Genomic DNA, 17,774 nt, shown 5'->3' on the forward strand with positions numbered 1-17,774 from the left:
ATTACAGGACAGTTAAATTTTAGGATAATTAACAGTAGAATTAAGCAGATTTTATTCTCCTAGGGAAGTAGCTACAGTATGGTAAAAAAATCTCCAAAAAAGAATGGTGATAGGTCAGAAAATTGTTTTCTACTTTCTACTTTCAGACTTAGAAACAAATAATAATAGGCACTTAGGTTACAAGTAAAAAGACTTATTTCTGTCAGTAATTCTGGGAACGCATAGAAACCATGATGGTTCATCAGCTATAAGTTGCACAGTGTTAACAGTAAGTTTTCATGGCACTAAAACAAGCTGTAGCTTGCCTGTTTTACAAACTATATTAGTTTAAACTCATTTGGAACTGACTGTAATTAAAAGTATATTATTGGAAATCCAAAGTTGCAGAATATTGTTTTTTGTGAAAAACAGTAGGCCAGTATAGATTCTTTGTTCCAGCACCCCTCTTGATCCCAGTGTGAATGTGCAAGCAACCACATGAAGGCTTGATGTGAACAAGTGCCTCTATTTTATCAACTATCCTTGCAGAAGCATCTTCTACACATACATGCATGTGTGCACACACACAGACCCATCTTAGAATACATATAGCAGCCATTCTAAGCCTTCAAACAGCTGCTTCACACCTCTGCATCTCAGATCAAAGGGTGTTGCAAAGCACCTTGTTGCACAATCTGCACTGGTCTAGAAAGCAGCAAATATCATAACATAAATGTTATTCCCAGACAAAAGATACATCTGAATCTTTTCAGGTAGCACGGCAATTTTCTTAACTTACTTCATCTAGTGGTTCCACATCAGTTTTTTTCATTTTAATAAGAACATCATATGCTTGCTGCAGAGCCTTGACTTTGGGATGTGAAACTCTAACATAGGCTGGGAGACAAATAAACCATAAGCTGTAACAATGACTGAAAAGGAATTTGGCCCACTGTGGGGAGTTTCCGTAGCATCTCTTGGCTAATTTATGGGCTGCTTTTATCTCCTGCAAAACAAAACAGTAAAAATATAGACATATTAAAAGTAATCTAAGGCCTGCCAGATAACATACTCTTTTAACAGCATGAAATATGGAAAAGAAGAATGTACAGTTCTGCATGTTATACAATTTTTCAAAATTATTTTAACTCTGAATATATCTTAAAAATAAAAGTAACCTGCTTGGTCCTCTTTGCCATAAGTGCTGGACTATTTGAAATGTCTCTTCTAGCTGGGTGTCGCTTGAATGAAAGTTTGAGATCTTGCGGTCTGTCAAAGAGCTTAAGCTCTAACCTAGGGAAGGTCTTATAGCTGGAAAAGAAAATCAAAATTATATAAGGTTCTCTTCCATCCATTATAGGACAATAAAATGAGTGTAAGGTCCACCCACTCTAAACAATAGTCAATTGTGAATTGAGGTGTCACTATATTCTGGAAGGAAAAGATGATTATTAAAAGATGAAAAGAACAATAATGAACTCTACTAGGAAATAGCTTTAAGCAATTTGATGCATTACTTAAAATATTCAACTGCACAATATTGTCATATTGAACTATTTTTCTTCCACATGGAAGAATTTGAGAGTATCCATGATTTTCACATGTCACAATAATTTCTGAAATCAGGAACACCCAAAGGAACCCCCAATTTAATTATTTACTATTTGGAGAATGTATATGGCTGCCCATCTTAAACAAGTAACTCTGGGTAGCTAACAAACAGTAACAATAACTGAGTGACATCCATGCTATAGTGCATTGTTACTGAAGTTAGGAAAAATAGCAGAAAATGATGAGTACTAGGGGATGTGCAAAATGTTTCAAATTTGCACTAAATTTGAACCACTCCAATTCAGGAGGAAAACTGGCTGTTTAAATCATTTTTAAGTGTTCTGAGTTAAAACAGAGTGTTTCAACTTGAAACAGAAGTGTTTCAAACTCAGACTTCCAAAATGATCAAAAGCAGATTCTCAATAGAAACACAGCGTTTCAAATTTTAAATAGTTCAGATTCAAAATGTTTTGTGTATCACATGCTGAGCATCATGACTAAAAAAATTATTTTCTAAATTTCAGTATTTAGAAGAAATTAAAATTAAAGGTAACAATAACTTCAATAAGACAAATAGATAAAAGTTTCAGTACAATGGACAATCTTGATAAATAAATGGATAATGGATAAATGGGTAATCTTGATAAATAAAAGATCCTTGTCCAATCTGTTATCTCCAATGAGAGGGGACCACATTTTCCAATATTCCTATCTACCATGACCACTGATTTAGATTCCCAAGCACATCTGGAGAACACTAAATTAAGAAAGGCTGAATGGAAACAAAAGAGAATTATATCCAAATGCCATAAAGAGAATACCTATACTTCAGTAATCTTTCCTTTCCATCGTCAGGGGGAGGTTCTGGTGGCATTATAAATACTGTATGTTCACTCTTCTGTGATTCATCAAATTCAATTAACCGGATATCCTCTGCAGAGTCTACATCAACCTGCAAATAGATCATGCTTTAACATCACAATGCTATTTCAATGCCTTAAGGATGCAACTGAAAGTATAGAGAGTGATATAGAGAAAAAGGCAGAAGAAGCTATGGCTATGTACACGTCTTGCAGCTATCTGCCACTAGCACTGCTAGAAGTTCAACAAAACACTAAGAGAGCAGCCATTCAATTTTCAAGTAGCAAATCTAGAAAAACCGTATATTAAAATTCCCAGACAACTACTTGATCAATCACATCTTCCACTTCCATTTTATTACCATACATGCTTAATTATCAGCAAATTCTTGTCCCATGAGAAGTAAATAAATACCTTATCTCCTTTTTCTGATCCTTTCTCAGGAAAAAGCTAAAATAGATATTAGAAATAAATGCTTAATTTTTTTAAATAAGCACAATATTTTGCTATTACGTATAGTGTAAACTTTTAAATCCTTCTTGCCTAATAGAAGCCCTGAACAAATCTAATGTGGATAATGTGAGAACATTTCCAGGATAAAAGACAATAGACAATTAACATAAAAACTCCATCTCACGCTGCTTAAAGAGTTAAAATGTTGTTTTCCCAAAACAGTCATGAATTTTAAATGCACAGAATTTAAAGTGAAATTATCCATCTACCCAAGAAATATCTTTACCTTTTCTACACAGTCATCAAAAAAGGCTAATCCGGTATCTTTGTCACTCACAAAACTGCATTCTTCAATGAAGCGGCTAAAAATTTGTGTCTTTGTTAAAGCTGTGTAGAATTTTGTGTAGGCACGGTCTCTACTTTTTAAAAATCCTAGTATATAAAAAGAAAGAAAGAAAGAAAAGAAAATAGCTAGAAATTTTCATTACAACTCCTCACAATTACCTCATTTTTCTGTTTATCCATCTCCTGTAACACTGAGCAGTCTCCCACATTATGGAAATTCTTGGTTCATGCCTATTTATTTACAAGCCCACACATAAATAGCTTTCATCATTTATCCTGTTCTTCTGATACAACACCAAGTCAGTATCTTTGTTATGGTATTCAACATAAACATTTTGACAAGACGACAGTAGTTTTAAAAGAAAAAAGTTCTGTTTCAGAACCTTCTAACACAACATCTCTTCAGTATCTGTGTTGTTATTGATAGTTTTTGAACTTGATCCACTTGGAAAATGTGGGGCTCCTAAAGCTCTTTACAGAATTCTTCTTCTGAACTCCAGCTGACAGAATCACTTCATATGACTCTTCAAAGAGCAAATCCCATCACTCCTTTCATAATATGTAATTTAGTATTTTAGACAAGCAAGGCAGTCCTATAGCTCTAACATTTTATGTTCGACTTCACAAGAGAAGAGAGAGGACAGAGAGGTAATTATCTGCCAGTGTTTGCATGACCACCTTTCTCCAATTGTGTCTGCCCATCACACAAGATCAGACTGTGGGCATGCTTTGGATTCCCTCTACTAAACAATGTCATCTAATGGGATCCACAAGGTGTGCCTTCTCTGTTGCCTGCCCTTTGGAACAGCATACTCCATCCCCCCCACCCCTGAGATTTGGATGGCCATGAAGCAGTTACCCTTTGTAAGGCCTTAAAAATCTGGTTTTCCCCCAGAGAATTCAACTAAAACACTGGATAAGCCCATCGCATAAATGGATTTGGACGTTGGAAGTTGTCATTTGGCCTTATATGTTATTTTATGTTGTGTTTCTGTATCTTTTTAAAAATGCTTATTGGCTATTTTGTTCCATGTTTATAAATTTATAAACATCTCAAAAGATAAATATACTATGTTGTGATGAATTTTGTCATTTATATACTTGGACCATGTATACATATCATTTTACTATTTAAAACTGGATGATCATACATTATGTATATAAATTTTATTTTCAAGTGACCATATTCCGTCTTTGAGAAAAAAACGATCAAGGAACATTTGTATTTGGCTGGGGGATTCATTTTAATGAAAAACAGACTATATATTCTGTCTATCTATTGTGCGGCTCTTAAAGACTATGAAGTTGACTACTATCCAGTCCTGAACTCTTACAGAAATCATACTCTGCCTCTGTTCTGTTGCATATAAAGAAGCTGGCAAGCTGAGAAGACTAGTATTTGTTAAATTCTAACTTCTATCAGTATTCTATTTGAACAATACCATTTATCTCCCAATCTCACCTTGAAGGTCAAACAGGGAATCTGCAGCAGTAGTTTTATTTGAAGGTGCTTGCGTGATTGGCTTAAGGAACATTCTGTACCCCTTTAAAATATATGCCATGAAACGTAGAAAGGCTTCCTGAATCTCCATTTCAAATTGTGTCATCTTTTTCTGCCAGGAGAAATCTGCCTCTATAGGCTTCATCTCAACTGCAGAGCCTTCTTGGGTCTTTCTGTGAACTGGATTAGAAAGTGAAATAAGTCATACAGAATTAAGGGGACTTAATTAAGTAAACATAGTTAAACCAACACCCACTAACCAAAGAGAAATTACAGAAGAAATTTTTGAAAAAGAATGAGCTTGCAGGAATTTCTGTGCTCTCAAAAGTATGCTTTGGAATCTAATGATTTCTACTACTGTATTATGTATTTCAACTTCATAAACAGTCTGTGGCTTCCAACCCAATTATTATATTTTACCAATAATCAAGAAATCTATTGAAATAATAGTGTTTAGTAAAACAGCATGGTTATCAATATTGAATGTTAGCATTAAGCTTTTTATATTTATTAGATTTGCATTTGCATTAACTTAGAAAAAACAGAGGAAGAAAATATAAATAAGAACAAAAAGAAAAAAAGAAAATCTGTATCAGATGTATAGAAAATGACTTAGTTTTCAGATATAAAACTGGCTGGAACTGAGCCAAAATTGTTATTTTATACCAATCATATATTATGTTCATTGATAATTATGAAGAGAGAGAGAGCCAGTTCACTGTAGTAGTCAAAGTGCTGACATAGTAGAAACCAGGAGATTCTAAGTTCTAGGTCTGCCTTAGGCATGAAAGCTGGCTGGGTGACTTTGGGCCATTCATTCTCTCTCAGCCCAACCCACCTCACAGGGTTGTCGTCGTGGGGAAAACAGGAGGCAGGAGTATTAGGTATGTTTGCCGCCTTGAGCTATATATAAAAAAAGGCAGAATAAAATGTAATAATGATAATAATGAATGGGTTATTAATATAGTCCTTGCTTAACAATAGTAATTGGGACCAGAATTTCCATTGCAAAGCAATGAACTTCTAAAGTGTGACATCACATGACTGCATCGATTAGTGATGGCAATCCCAGCAATCCCCATTGCCATTGTTAAGTGAGGACCTCACGTGACCACAACTTGCCACAAAGTCAGTGGGGAAGCTGGCAGGAATTTGCAAGTCTTGGGCAGCTTGGAAGCAGGATGGCAGGCAGGCAAGTACTACGGAGTGAGAAGGGGCAGAGTAGTGCTCTGACACCATGCAAGTATGTGTGGGCTGGGGAGGGGGTGGTGCATCAAAGGGGAAGTCAGCAGGAAGTTGGAAGTCACAATCACATCAGGTCCTTGCTTAACAACCCACATGGTCCTCACTTAACAACAGCAACAGGACTGCCAGAATTGGCATCACTAAGTGACGCAGTCACGTGACATCATGCTTTTTGACCGCATTGCTTAGTAATGGAAATTCCAGTCTCAATTGTTGTTGTAACCTGAGGACTACCGAGTTACTTCTGGACTTAAAACACTGAATTGATACGTGTTTGCTCTCTGCTTATGAATTGGCTCTCTGTTGTTCTAATGTTCTAAAGACTGACCAATATTGCTCCATGTAGTCAAAGTTCTATGCTGTGTTTAAAATAAAATATTTTTTAAAAAATATAAAATGAAACCTTACAGAAACATTAAAATGAGTTTTTCTTTGCTAATCACATAGTGTATAGAGGATGGCCCTGAAGGACAGATGGAAAATCCATTACCAAGGCAACAATCAGATAAAGAAGGTTTGAGCCCAGGCTAGGAAAGTGGTTTCTGAAAATGCTTCAGACCCCATCCTAATCCACATGAAAATAAAGGAGGAAGGAAGGGAAGCACATTCAGACTTGCAAGATTCTGTTGCTACAACTGTTCTAATAAAAGTAGCTTTAAATCTACACGGTGTCTGTTTTTTAGTTTGTTATGTGTCAGCCCTATAAGGTAGACCAAACAAAAATCTTTTTTAGATGTATTTTGTAACACTGACAGAAGTCTGCACAAAAGAACTTCCAGTTGAAATGCAACATCATGTTTTTGGACTGAAAGTGTGATTTGAAACCACAAACTTTTACTACTGATAGAAACAAGAGTTCTCAATAAAGCAAACAAATGCACTATAGAAGTTTCCTTCCAGATCCTGTAGTGAAAATAGCAGTAATCATTTAATTCCTTCTACATCACTACCTAACTTTCATGCTCTAAATTCCTTAGAGGAGCAGTAGAATAAAACCAAAAGAATTAATATAGTGTGTTTCTATACAAAAAGCTTCACTGCTCCTATTTTACATTTCAGCCTTTTCAATCAGGTTGTTACTAAATTGGATGAAATCTGTATCATGTGAAGTTCCACATGCGTAAAGGGATCTTCCACTCTTCTCCTCTCCCCTCCCCTCCTCCAGGTCACCATCCCTTAGTCTCCTCAGAGAGAGTGAACAATCCTCTGGCAGAGATTTTGGGGGTGCACTGGGTGGGGGTGGAGAATCACCATTCTCTGTGTCTTAAATGCAAGAGAAAACCCTGCTGTTTTTTATAATGAGGAACATGCTGTAGCAGGCCATCTACCGTACATAACGCTGTGGGAAAAAACAAACAGCTCGGCTGGATTTCCTTCTTTTCCAAAGATCAGTCCCTTTTACCCTCTTCCTTGTTTTACCTAATGCAAGTTGGGGATGCAATTTCTTTAAGGTGCCAAGGAGGCTTTTGCAAGGCTTCTTAGGGAGCAGCTTCCAGTTCATACTCTTCTTATCATCTGATCTATAGAACAGAAACAAAGATGCACACATCAATACGGAGTAACTAATAAAAACGGAACGCTCAGCTTTTATTGCTTCCTGATTCTGAAACAAGAGCGGGAATTTACATTTTCCGACTAAAATTCCAAAACTCCTTTCATTGGTTTAATGCCAAGTGACTTCTATCAACTGTTGGGTTTCGCTAGAAAACATTTAGAACCCTCTCAGCTGATTTAGATTTCATCCCAAAACTATACCACCTTTTCTTTGGGTATTTTTATTTAGATACTTTATTTCAGTCAGTGAGTTCATCCTGAGATATGATTGCAGCATTATTTCAACAATAAGTTTTTGATCTCCTGTTTCAAGGCTTGAAATTAAATCTGGTAAGATGCAATGTTATATATTGAGTGTTTAGAGTTATAGTCAATTTTGAATGTAAATGCTGTCTTTATAGAAACACTGGCTCAAATATTAATTTTTCATGTACAGGCACTGTTATGCAATTAAGCCTTGACCAACATATTGTAAAACTGAAATATTCAGGTTAAACAAAGGTGGATCAGTACATTATGCAAATTCATTTTGCAATGTATACAAAAAAGTTGTATGCTGAAAGGAAACTGCAGAACATGACATAAAATGTGGAAAAATGTTTACATCAAGACTTTTATTTATGATCCTGTATTGTATTTGCTTAGGGTAAAGTATAAATTATTCAGCTATGTAACCTGTTTCATTCAGCATTTGCTTCAGTTCTTCAGCTCATGAGAAAGACAAAGAGGGAAAGAAAAAAAAAGTCATACTGAATCACTCTGCATAATTTTTTACATGGTAAATCAGGAGTAGCCAAGCTGCAATCTTCAGGGCTCCTGTTGAGATTTAAGTAGCTCAACACAATTTTCTAAATTATGCGAGCTGAGACTGGGAGAGTTAAAAATTCAACACTTGTTGCAAGTCAACTTACAGCTCACTTGGCCATTAAATTAAGCACATCTAAATATGAGACATGGCCTTGCTCAAGAGGAAAGGACCGTAATTTCACCTTGCATTTCAAAGGGAGTAAACTGGCAAAAGCAGGCTTAATCCTGATAACTTTTAAGACGAGTCTTCTATCTTTTAAGCTTTCCCCACCCTTCCCCCAGCTAGCAGCATGAGGCATTATTCCAATACTGTATGGCATTTTAGACATTTATGTATTAATATTAGTTTCTCTCGATATTATTTAACAAAACATGTATCTTTTTTTTGTATTATTCACAGATACATTTAACAAGCCTGTCTGGTAGCACGCTATTGTTTTAAAAACCTTTGCTCATTAAAAGTTACCACTAATATGTTCCCACACAACTGTGTAATTATCTCAGAATTATAAAATTAACAAATTATCTCAAAGAAAGTAGCGACTACAAGTGCATTACATCTGTATTCTAACAACAGAACAGAAAATTAATGAGCCAAATATTTTTCAAGAGGAAAAGAACAATTCAGTCATTAGACAAATATAGTTAGTATAAGAATTTCTGCCTTTCTCTACCCAGACATGCATTTTGTGAATTCTCCAACAACGCTATAAATAGCCTTCCGCCTAACAAATACTAAAAACAGACTTTCATCTCCCACAGAGTCATACAACAACCATTTCTCATTATCATCTAATGGAAGCAACTGACTTAGACAACAAGGAGTAGATATGTAAAATGAGATCAAGTCCACTTTTCCAGCACCTTGTAATGCTTCCATCAACATACAGCCACTAGCACCGAACAGATGGGCCTGCTTATTGGTGGGAAGTATACCTATGGCACTACTTCCTTTTCTGCGAAGTGCTGTTCTTCCTCTTCCTAAATCCAAGATCCTCTCAGCAATGATCATTCCTTAAAAGTGATATGTTTATGTTAAGGCTTAAACCCGAGGTACCAAAACTTTGTAAAAATCCACGCTATGAAGATACTAGCCCTAAAACCACAAGACTTCGAGAATTCAAACATACAGGTTTAAGTTTGTACATAAACCTAAAGTACTATAGTATTATCCAAATGTCTCCTGTTCTGGAATTTCTTTTTTTCAAAGCATTTTCAAAAATCAAGGACATGAGAGTCTGCCAGCACAGAGGCTTAGCAAACACACTATAGAGCAGAACATCCCCAGTTCAAAACCTACTCTTATGTAACTCAAATCTCAGTATATCAAGTTAGTCTTTTGTGCTGGATTTGGGTGATTACCCATAGAGGTTTTTTTTTTAAAAAAATCCATTCAATCATGTCTGATTCTCACAGACTGCCTGGACAAGTCCCTGCAGTTTTCTTGGCAAGGTTTTCCAGAAGGGGTTTGCCATTGCCTCCTTCCCAGGGCTGAGAGAAAGTGACTGGCCCAAGGTCACCAAGCTGGCTTTGTGCCCAAGGCTGGACTAGAACTCACAGTCTCCTAGTTTCTAGCCTGATGCCTTAACCACTACAACAACTGGCCCTCTTCCCATAGAGTACCTCCCGTATAAATGTACTTGAAAAAATATATTATTTCATACAATCTTGTACTTTTAATTTCCTGAATCAAACTCCAGAAGACAAAGTAAACAAACGAGTTATATGTATTACATGCTCTTTTTCATGAAACCTGAACACAGGAATCAATAATTTACAAGGTCAGTTCCACAGTATAAAACCATGTTTCTTAACTGACAGAACTTTATTTGCATTATGTCATTAAACCTCCTTCCAACAATTTTCCGTGATGGAAAAAACAGCATGTTGTTTTACATGGAAGAATAAGGCTCAAGGTAGCCATCACCATCAACTCTGTAATTTTAGTTTCTTTAAATTGCCTATTATCTTTTCATTACACTTTACAATTTGCTGATTTCCTCTTGCAATGTATTATTGTATAAAGTACATTTTATTCAAGGGATTTTTTTAAAAAAAATTTGTAAGCAATGCTAATTATAGTTTATTGCAAGAACTGGCAAACTGTCTTGGTGCTAGATACCAAACAAATTTAGCATGATATTGAACAGTTTCAAATAAGAACACCAACGTTTCATGAAATTTTAGTGGCTGTGCAAGCAACGACATGAAATGTTGGTGTCATTTTATGAAACCTGCTAATTCTTGTGAGATTATTAGATTTTGACTTTTTTTCCAATTTAAAATATTTTAAATCAATTTAGGGATATATCAGGTTCTGTAGTTCTTGTGTATTCCATGTTGCCAATCCCTGGTTTGTTTTTATGAAAATCATGTTCCTGCACTTCGTTTTTTACTTCTCTTTCAGTACAACTTGAGAAGCATAGTGGAGCATATTTTTCTGTTTCAGATTATGTTGATGTTAGCGTATTTTCCAAAATTTCAACTTGATCTAACAACTGAAGAGTCAATTTCATAAATTTTGTTTTAAAATTAGCTCGTAGTAGAATTAACAACATCTTGCCTGGGGCTGGATAACATTAACCAATAACATTGTCAATCTTAAATGAAATAATTCATTCTGAATCTTCCTCATGGCCAACCAGATGAAGGATATATTTGCAAGTGCAAGCTGAAACCTATAATTGAGCCGATTATATCAAAGTCAGCTTCCAGTTTTGAAGTAACAATGCCGCAGTATAACTTTGGACTCAAAATATGCATAATTGGCTTGTGTGGCGCAGAGTGGTAGGTGGCAGTATTGCAACCGAAACTTTCCCCATGACCTGAGTTCGATCCCAGCGGAAGCTGGAGTCTCGGGTAGCTGGCTCAGGTTGACTCAACCTCCCATCCTTCTGAGGTCGGTAAAAGGAGTACCCAGCTTGCTGGGGAAGGTGACTGGGGAAAGCAATGGCAAACCACCTCGCTACAGTCTGCCAAGGAAATGTTGTGAAAGCGGCGTCCCTCCAAAGGGTCAGACATGACTCGATGCTTGCACAGGGGACCTTACACCTTTCACATAAATCCAAAATATGTGCTTAGCAGAGATAGCAAAACAAGCAGAAATATTTTGAGGTATATGGAGCAAGAAAAAGGGTAGGCCATTGGCAATGCTGGACAGTGGCAGTGATGGCTAAGGCAAAGTAAAAGAAAGGAAAGTGTTGGGAAGCCCTGAACACAAGCACTGTAGTGTATGGCTAAGGGAAAGGAAGGGGCAGGGAAGCTTGGCAATTATGCTGGTGCAGAGGCTACACAGGGGAAGAGCGGGGAGAGGTACATCACCCATGCCCCAACTGCGCTATTAAATACCCCTGGATCTTCTCTGAGCCAAAACAACAAAGATCTTCCAAACACAAAATGCTTTGATTCAGCTGAACTATGACCCATCCAGAATGGTTTAACTGAGTTTCTAAGCCACAGGTCAAAATAAAACATGTTTTCTATTTGTGCGTATCTGTAATGCAAATAAATCCACAGTCACTTTTTAAAATCCAACTCCATATGAATTGGAGGATTGCTTTACTCCAAATCCATATTCTGCAGGTGGCTTGGAATCACCATCAGGACATAACACAAGACAAAATGGTTATAGGTTTTTGATTCTCTAAAACAGGTGGGGAACTTGCAAACGCCAGATATAATTGAACTACAGTTCTTACCAGTCTCATCCAGCATGACCTATGGTGAGATGTTGAAGGTCATAGTTCTCATCCCTGCTATATAATCTTAATATTTGAATTGATTTTACATTTGCAAAGTGAAAATATTACTGATTTGAAATATAGTCTGTTTAGTTTAACTTTTAAGCATGTATAAGTCGCAGATTTGCCAAATGACTGCAACAATTTAAAATTGCCTGCTCTAGATTTACAATGATATTTTCCTAATTTTTCCTCCACCCATTCTTCTGTTATTGTATGAAAACACAACACAAAGAAAGGAAATTAGCTACAACTAATAGGGCCAAAACTCATATTGATTCTGAAGTCGTGTATAAACAATGTGAACTAAGCTCAGATGCTAAAACTGGCAAATTCTTGCTGTTTTTCTCTAGCAAAGCTTTATTGTTTATCCTATTGTACAATCTCGTTTTTAATTTTATTAATTTTAATAAACCTGTTCTAATCAAATTCTAACATAAGACAAGACTTTTCATTTCTTCCTCTCAGAGTTGCCAAAAATATTTCAAAGTATGTAACGTGATATTAATGTCATTTGATTATTTCAAATTGAGATTTGAACCTGTAGAAGGAAACAAGCATGTAGGGAAAGAACATTTCCCTTTAAAAAAAAGAGTCTATTTATAATACTAGGGTTGTTCACATTTTACAGGAAGTCTTCCTGCAATAACAGAGGGAGCAAATTCAGGCTCACGCATAGCCTCCATCCACTCTTCCCGAAGCAGACAGATGATACTATAGGATGCCAATTGTTTGGACATAGAAACTTCCAATCTTTGCACAATCACTTCTTTATGCAGATTCACTCAAATGCAAAATCTATTTGTGCGTGCATTGAGATGGACTATAACAAATGTTTTGGCTCACACACAATCCTTCCCCCGCTATCCCTAATGTGGAGGAAAAGTGTACCACAAGCAAATACTCCTTCCAGTCAGTAGGGATTCAGTTGTTTTTTTAAGATACCAATTCCGCTAAAATAAAATACTAAATATCATGCCATTAAATAAATGTTTGTATAATACTAGCATGTTTCCAGGAATGAAAGCTCGATCATATTATATAAAATATAAAGGAATGTTAAAAGATGTCTTAATAATGTGGCATGCTTCGCATTGCTGCCAATTCCTTCCTTCCTCTCCCTTTGTTACAAGGCCATGCTGCACATTATTTTGAAGGTGCCTGACTTTCAAGAACAGTTTTCAGGATGCAGTGAATTGCAAAGAGGCAGAAGACAGTAGAAAATTTTCATTTGTGTGAGTTGACTTTCATTCACACATCCTTTCTCAGAATACATTTCATTGCTTTTCCCTCAAAATTAATTCCTTTGACATTTTTTATATCAAAGTTGGGAAAGTTATGGGCCTCCAGAAAGTGTTTCTTCTGTATCTCATCAGCCTAGTTAGTACAGCCAAATGTTAGATACTGTGGGAGGGTATTCCATCATCACTTGGCAAATTCTCCACCTCTGATTTATGTCTTAACAGAACAACAAAGAATGGACTTAATATTTACTGAATCAGTTAGAATTATGAGAATATCAACAAGTCAAGAAGCCACTGAAAATTTTCCTTTCTTCTTAAATGTCTATTTTCATTAGCTTTTATTCTTTCAGAAGGCAGCATAGTGCCTCTTCATGTGGTGTCCATTATAGCGGCTAAGATTCACCTTTTCTATGCCTATTCATTTTCAGTATTTTTTTCTGCTGCATAGGAGTTTTCCTATTGAAAAATACAGTATCCATACAGAAGAGAACACACACACTCTTTCACATCTACAATGTCAGTGGGGGGAAAATTCTCCCAAGCTATCCAAGAGGCAGCTCACAGAACTAGAAATGAAACAAAGAGTTACAATTGATGGGGAAGGGAAGGGGAGAGAGACACAAGAACAAAACACAAAGAACAAGACAACTCAGAGCACAGGAAGTACAGGTAGTCCTCATTTAACAACCACTTGTTCAGCGACTGTTTGAAGTTACAACAGCGCTGAATGAGTGATACGACTGGTCCTTGAAGTTCCGGCCATCCCAGCATGCTGCAGCCACACAATCACAATCTGGGTGCTCGGCAACCAGCTTGCACTTAAGACAGTTGCAGTGTCCTGCAGTCACATGATCACCGTTTGTGACCTTCCCCGCCAGCTTCCAACAAGCAAACTCAAGGGGAAACTATCAGGGAAGACTGCAAGTCACTCTGGTAAGTAGCTCGCACTCTCTCCCAGCTGGCAGCAACCACCCATGGCTCCGCTGAACTTTGCGGGCCATTTACGCACCCTCTACCCCACCTGGCAGCAGCCACTTGCGCGCCCTCCCCTACTCAACAGCAGCCACCCCTGGCCCCACCGCGCTTGCACCATGCTGGCCACCCACACATCCTCCCTCACCCAGCAGCAGTCACTCCCGCCCCACCGCGCTGACCACCCATGCACCCTCCCCGCCTGGCAGCAGCCACTTACCTGTCCGTTAGCCTGCTTGCAAGCCAACTGAAACTCGCTTAACAACCTGTGATCTTCACTTAATGACAGCAATGGGGAGTGCTGGGATTGCTGTTGCTAAGAGATGTGGTCACATGACATTGCACTTTACAACCGCATCTCTTAGTGATGGAAATTTTGGTCCCAATTACCGTTGTTAACTGAGGATTACCTGCACTCACATAAACCTGATGGGCCTTTGATCTATTTTAAGTTTCAGGGACTGGATAAAATAAATAAAATAAACACATTCAAATTTTACATTAAATACTTTAAAGGACATGTATATGAAGACAAAGGATATAAACAGAACCTAAAAAACACACTTACATGTACACCATGTTTGTGTCTAAGTCAATGCAAACAACATCTTGTGGTGGCTCATACAGATCAAAATACCGTGAGTCAACTCCAACAATAAATGGGACAGGAGCACTGAGCACCGTTGCCAGAGACAAAGGACAGAGGGGGATGTAGGGACACTGCCACTGAAATGGAAAGATCATCTGAAGGAAAAATGAAATGAAACCCATAAATTAAAAAGACAATGAAAACTATGTAACACCAAACCATGTCAGAGAACGCGAATTTCACAGCAGCACCATCATTGTACAATAAATCAATTTATCATTGTACAAATAAAATCTGAAATTATTTAATAATTGTTAGTGCTGTGCTGTATATACAAATTATTTTGTTTGGAAATGATTGCTCTCAAACCTAAGGTAAATACATAACTTTAAACTAAAACAATAGGTTTTAATAAGAATTTTATTACAAATTCTACTGTGCAATTTTCATATATCTAAACACTATTTTGTAAGCCATTCCAGTCAATAGTCACTTGTGCAAATGAAACAGATATGACTAAAATACATAATTCATAATGCTAGCAAAATAAGTCTTTGTAAATTAACATTGCCTGAGTATTTTATTTCGGGAGCACCTAAAATTATCATGTGCTGAACAATAGTAAATTTAAGAATTGAAGTTTTACCAAAAGATTAACCCTACTTTTGATTCTGTTGTGGTGAACATCATAGTTCCTGACTGTGAACTGTTCTGATGTATTCATTTCATTCTAGCGCTACTACTATGTCCCATCTGAATTTTATATATAATCTCATTTGACTCATGGAATAATATATAACTTACAGGTGCAGAAGATGAACATCAAGAAATTGTTAGTATCTTTCTCTGTAATACTGACATGTCATTTTAGAAAATATATATATATAAGGGCAAAGATACTTGATCAGATTTAAAATAGGGTGATAAAAGCAAAAAAGTTTATTTCTGAATCTATCTTCTTGAAAATGTAGCTTGTATATGTTTTGAAAAAGCATATATATTTATTTCCTAACTGCATTTCAAGTTAAATAAAATAATTTGGAAGCCCAAACTGTTACTTGTATTAGTTCGTCACAAAAAAATGTCCTGTTCATGATCACTGTATTCCATCAACCCTTCCACTGATAAAATAATAGCAACAGAATTGTAAAAGCAAGTAAGTTTCCCTTCTCCTGAAAGTCTTGGCAATAAGCTTCTGAGAGTTGGAGGACTCTCCTGTAGAGAGTCAGGAAGAAGACTTTGATGGACGTATGCAGGATCTGTTGCCTAGGCGAAAGGGGCTGAAGCATTTTTAAGTCCAGAATGAGATAACATTTGGAAGCAGCTCAGGCAGACACTTCCCTAAATCCCTGGAGTATGAGGAGGAGGAGGAGGAAGTACAGCATCAGACTTGCAAGATTTTGTTATTATAGCCAATCCCAATAAAAGTAGTTTTAGCCTTCCTTTGGAGTTGATTTCCTGGTCTGGTCTACCTAGTGGGGCTGTTATCTCCTGAGAAAGTTTGGGGAACACAGGGAATGAATAGAGGGGGAAAAATTGCATTGTAGACATGGATTCTACCCATACAACTTGAAGAGTACCAAAAGCTATTATGGAAGGGTTTGGGTTTTTTTAAAATTTAACTATAACAATCAAAAGGTCCAATTCTGAAAATGTGCAAATGTAAGGTAAAGGTAAAGGTTTCCCTTGACATTAAGTCCAGTCATGTCCGACTCTAGGGGGCGGTGCTCATCTCCGTTGCCAAAGAGCCAAAGAGCCAGTGTTTGTCCATAGACAGTTCTGTGTACAGATGTGCAAAAAGAAACAAAATAGTGTGAGTGACCAGCTACTGTTCTGATGCAGAAGTGGGGCATTAATTAATTCCTTCACAGCAAAAAGCTGTGAATTCAGTTATACTAACCCAATATAAAGTCCTTGCAAGTTAATTTCCCTTTTAGGGAAATAGAGTAAACAATTTAAATCACCAAGTATGCCTCATCTTCCTCACATAAACAAAGTACAATTATTTTTGCAATTTAAATATTCCATTCAGAAGTGTAACAAAATCCTTTTTTTTTCAGAAGGCCACAGCAAACAAAATAAAAGGAGAAAAGAAAATTAAGTGTTCAATGTATGTGAAGCAAGACAGCAAATAAGAAAAAACTGATCAGACCAAAAAGTACTGGTAATCAAAATATTCAAACTCAGTAGTCAAAATACAAGAATACATTTCATTAGAAACAGAGTACAGTTCTACTGAAATTACAACAGCACTATAGAATTTGCACAAGTATAACAAGTTCACCATTGAAGAGAATGCAGGGTACTTACAGCAGCCACAGCTTCAGCAACTCCAGTCAGCACTGCTGGACAGAGAGAGTGTAGTAGGATCTTGCCTTCCAACAATACAAAGAGGAGTAAAGTAGCACAGTTTTCTGGTCCAAGATTCATAAGCAGAGTGCTGAAGTTTGCTCCACTACAATGAGATCAGAATGCTGAGGACTGTAAGATTCATTGCTCATCATGACAACAACAACAACAACAACAATTTATTAAATTTATATGATGCCCAACTTCCAGAGATTATCGTTTACTGGATAGTGAAATAGGAAATCCTATCTGATCCCCATTAACAACAGTTGCAGCTCAAGTCTCCATTTATGATGTAAAAGTCAGAACTGCAACTTATACAAGTCAAGCAAACAGCATTTGCCAGCTCATTTTAATTATCCTCATTCCTGCATTTTGTTTTGTTCTGTTATATGCATAAAAGAAGATTTCATGATAGGATATAAGTCCACTATATGGACTTTCTCCAAGTATCTCAGAAGTAGTGTTTTATCAGTACACTGGCACATGAACTTCTCAACTCAACCTACATAACCCCACCCCCACCTCAAAACGATTCAGTTTAAGATTGACAATAAATTTGTTAACAAGTCTTCACTGGTTTT

At 36.7% G+C, this 17,774-nt stretch overlaps 1 protein-coding gene across 4 annotated transcripts in view; it reads right to left on the reverse strand.

Moving 5' to 3' along the window:
• Positions 1 to 17,774, reverse strand: part of DENND4C (DENN domain containing 4C) — an 81,532-nt gene that overhangs the window by 30,885 nt on the left and 32,873 nt on the right. For 3 of the 4 annotated variants that reach the window (XM_063295027.1, XM_063295029.1, XM_063295026.1), the window contains exons 9-17: positions 17,152 to 17,296; positions 14,821 to 14,996; positions 7,355 to 7,455; positions 4,652 to 4,870; positions 3,131 to 3,276; positions 2,806 to 2,841; positions 2,352 to 2,482; positions 1,158 to 1,290; positions 779 to 985 (exon numbers count right to left, since the gene is read on the reverse strand). In XM_063295027.1, the coding sequence (XP_063151097.1) occupies positions 779 to 985; positions 1,158 to 1,290; positions 2,352 to 2,482; positions 2,806 to 2,841; positions 3,131 to 3,276; positions 4,652 to 4,870; positions 7,355 to 7,455; positions 14,821 to 14,996; positions 17,152 to 17,296 (1,294 nt within the window). The remainder of the gene's footprint in view (positions 1 to 778; positions 986 to 1,157; positions 1,291 to 2,351; positions 2,483 to 2,805; positions 2,842 to 3,130; positions 3,277 to 4,651; positions 4,871 to 7,354; positions 7,456 to 14,820; positions 14,997 to 17,151; positions 17,297 to 17,774) is intronic. The other variant, XM_063295028.1, reaches the window with a different exon arrangement.

Source organism: Candoia aspera, chromosome 2, assembly GCF_035149785.1.
Source record: "Candoia aspera isolate rCanAsp1 chromosome 2, rCanAsp1.hap2, whole genome shotgun sequence".
Classification (NCBI taxonomy): domain Eukaryota; kingdom Metazoa; phylum Chordata; class Lepidosauria; order Squamata; family Boidae; genus Candoia; species Candoia aspera.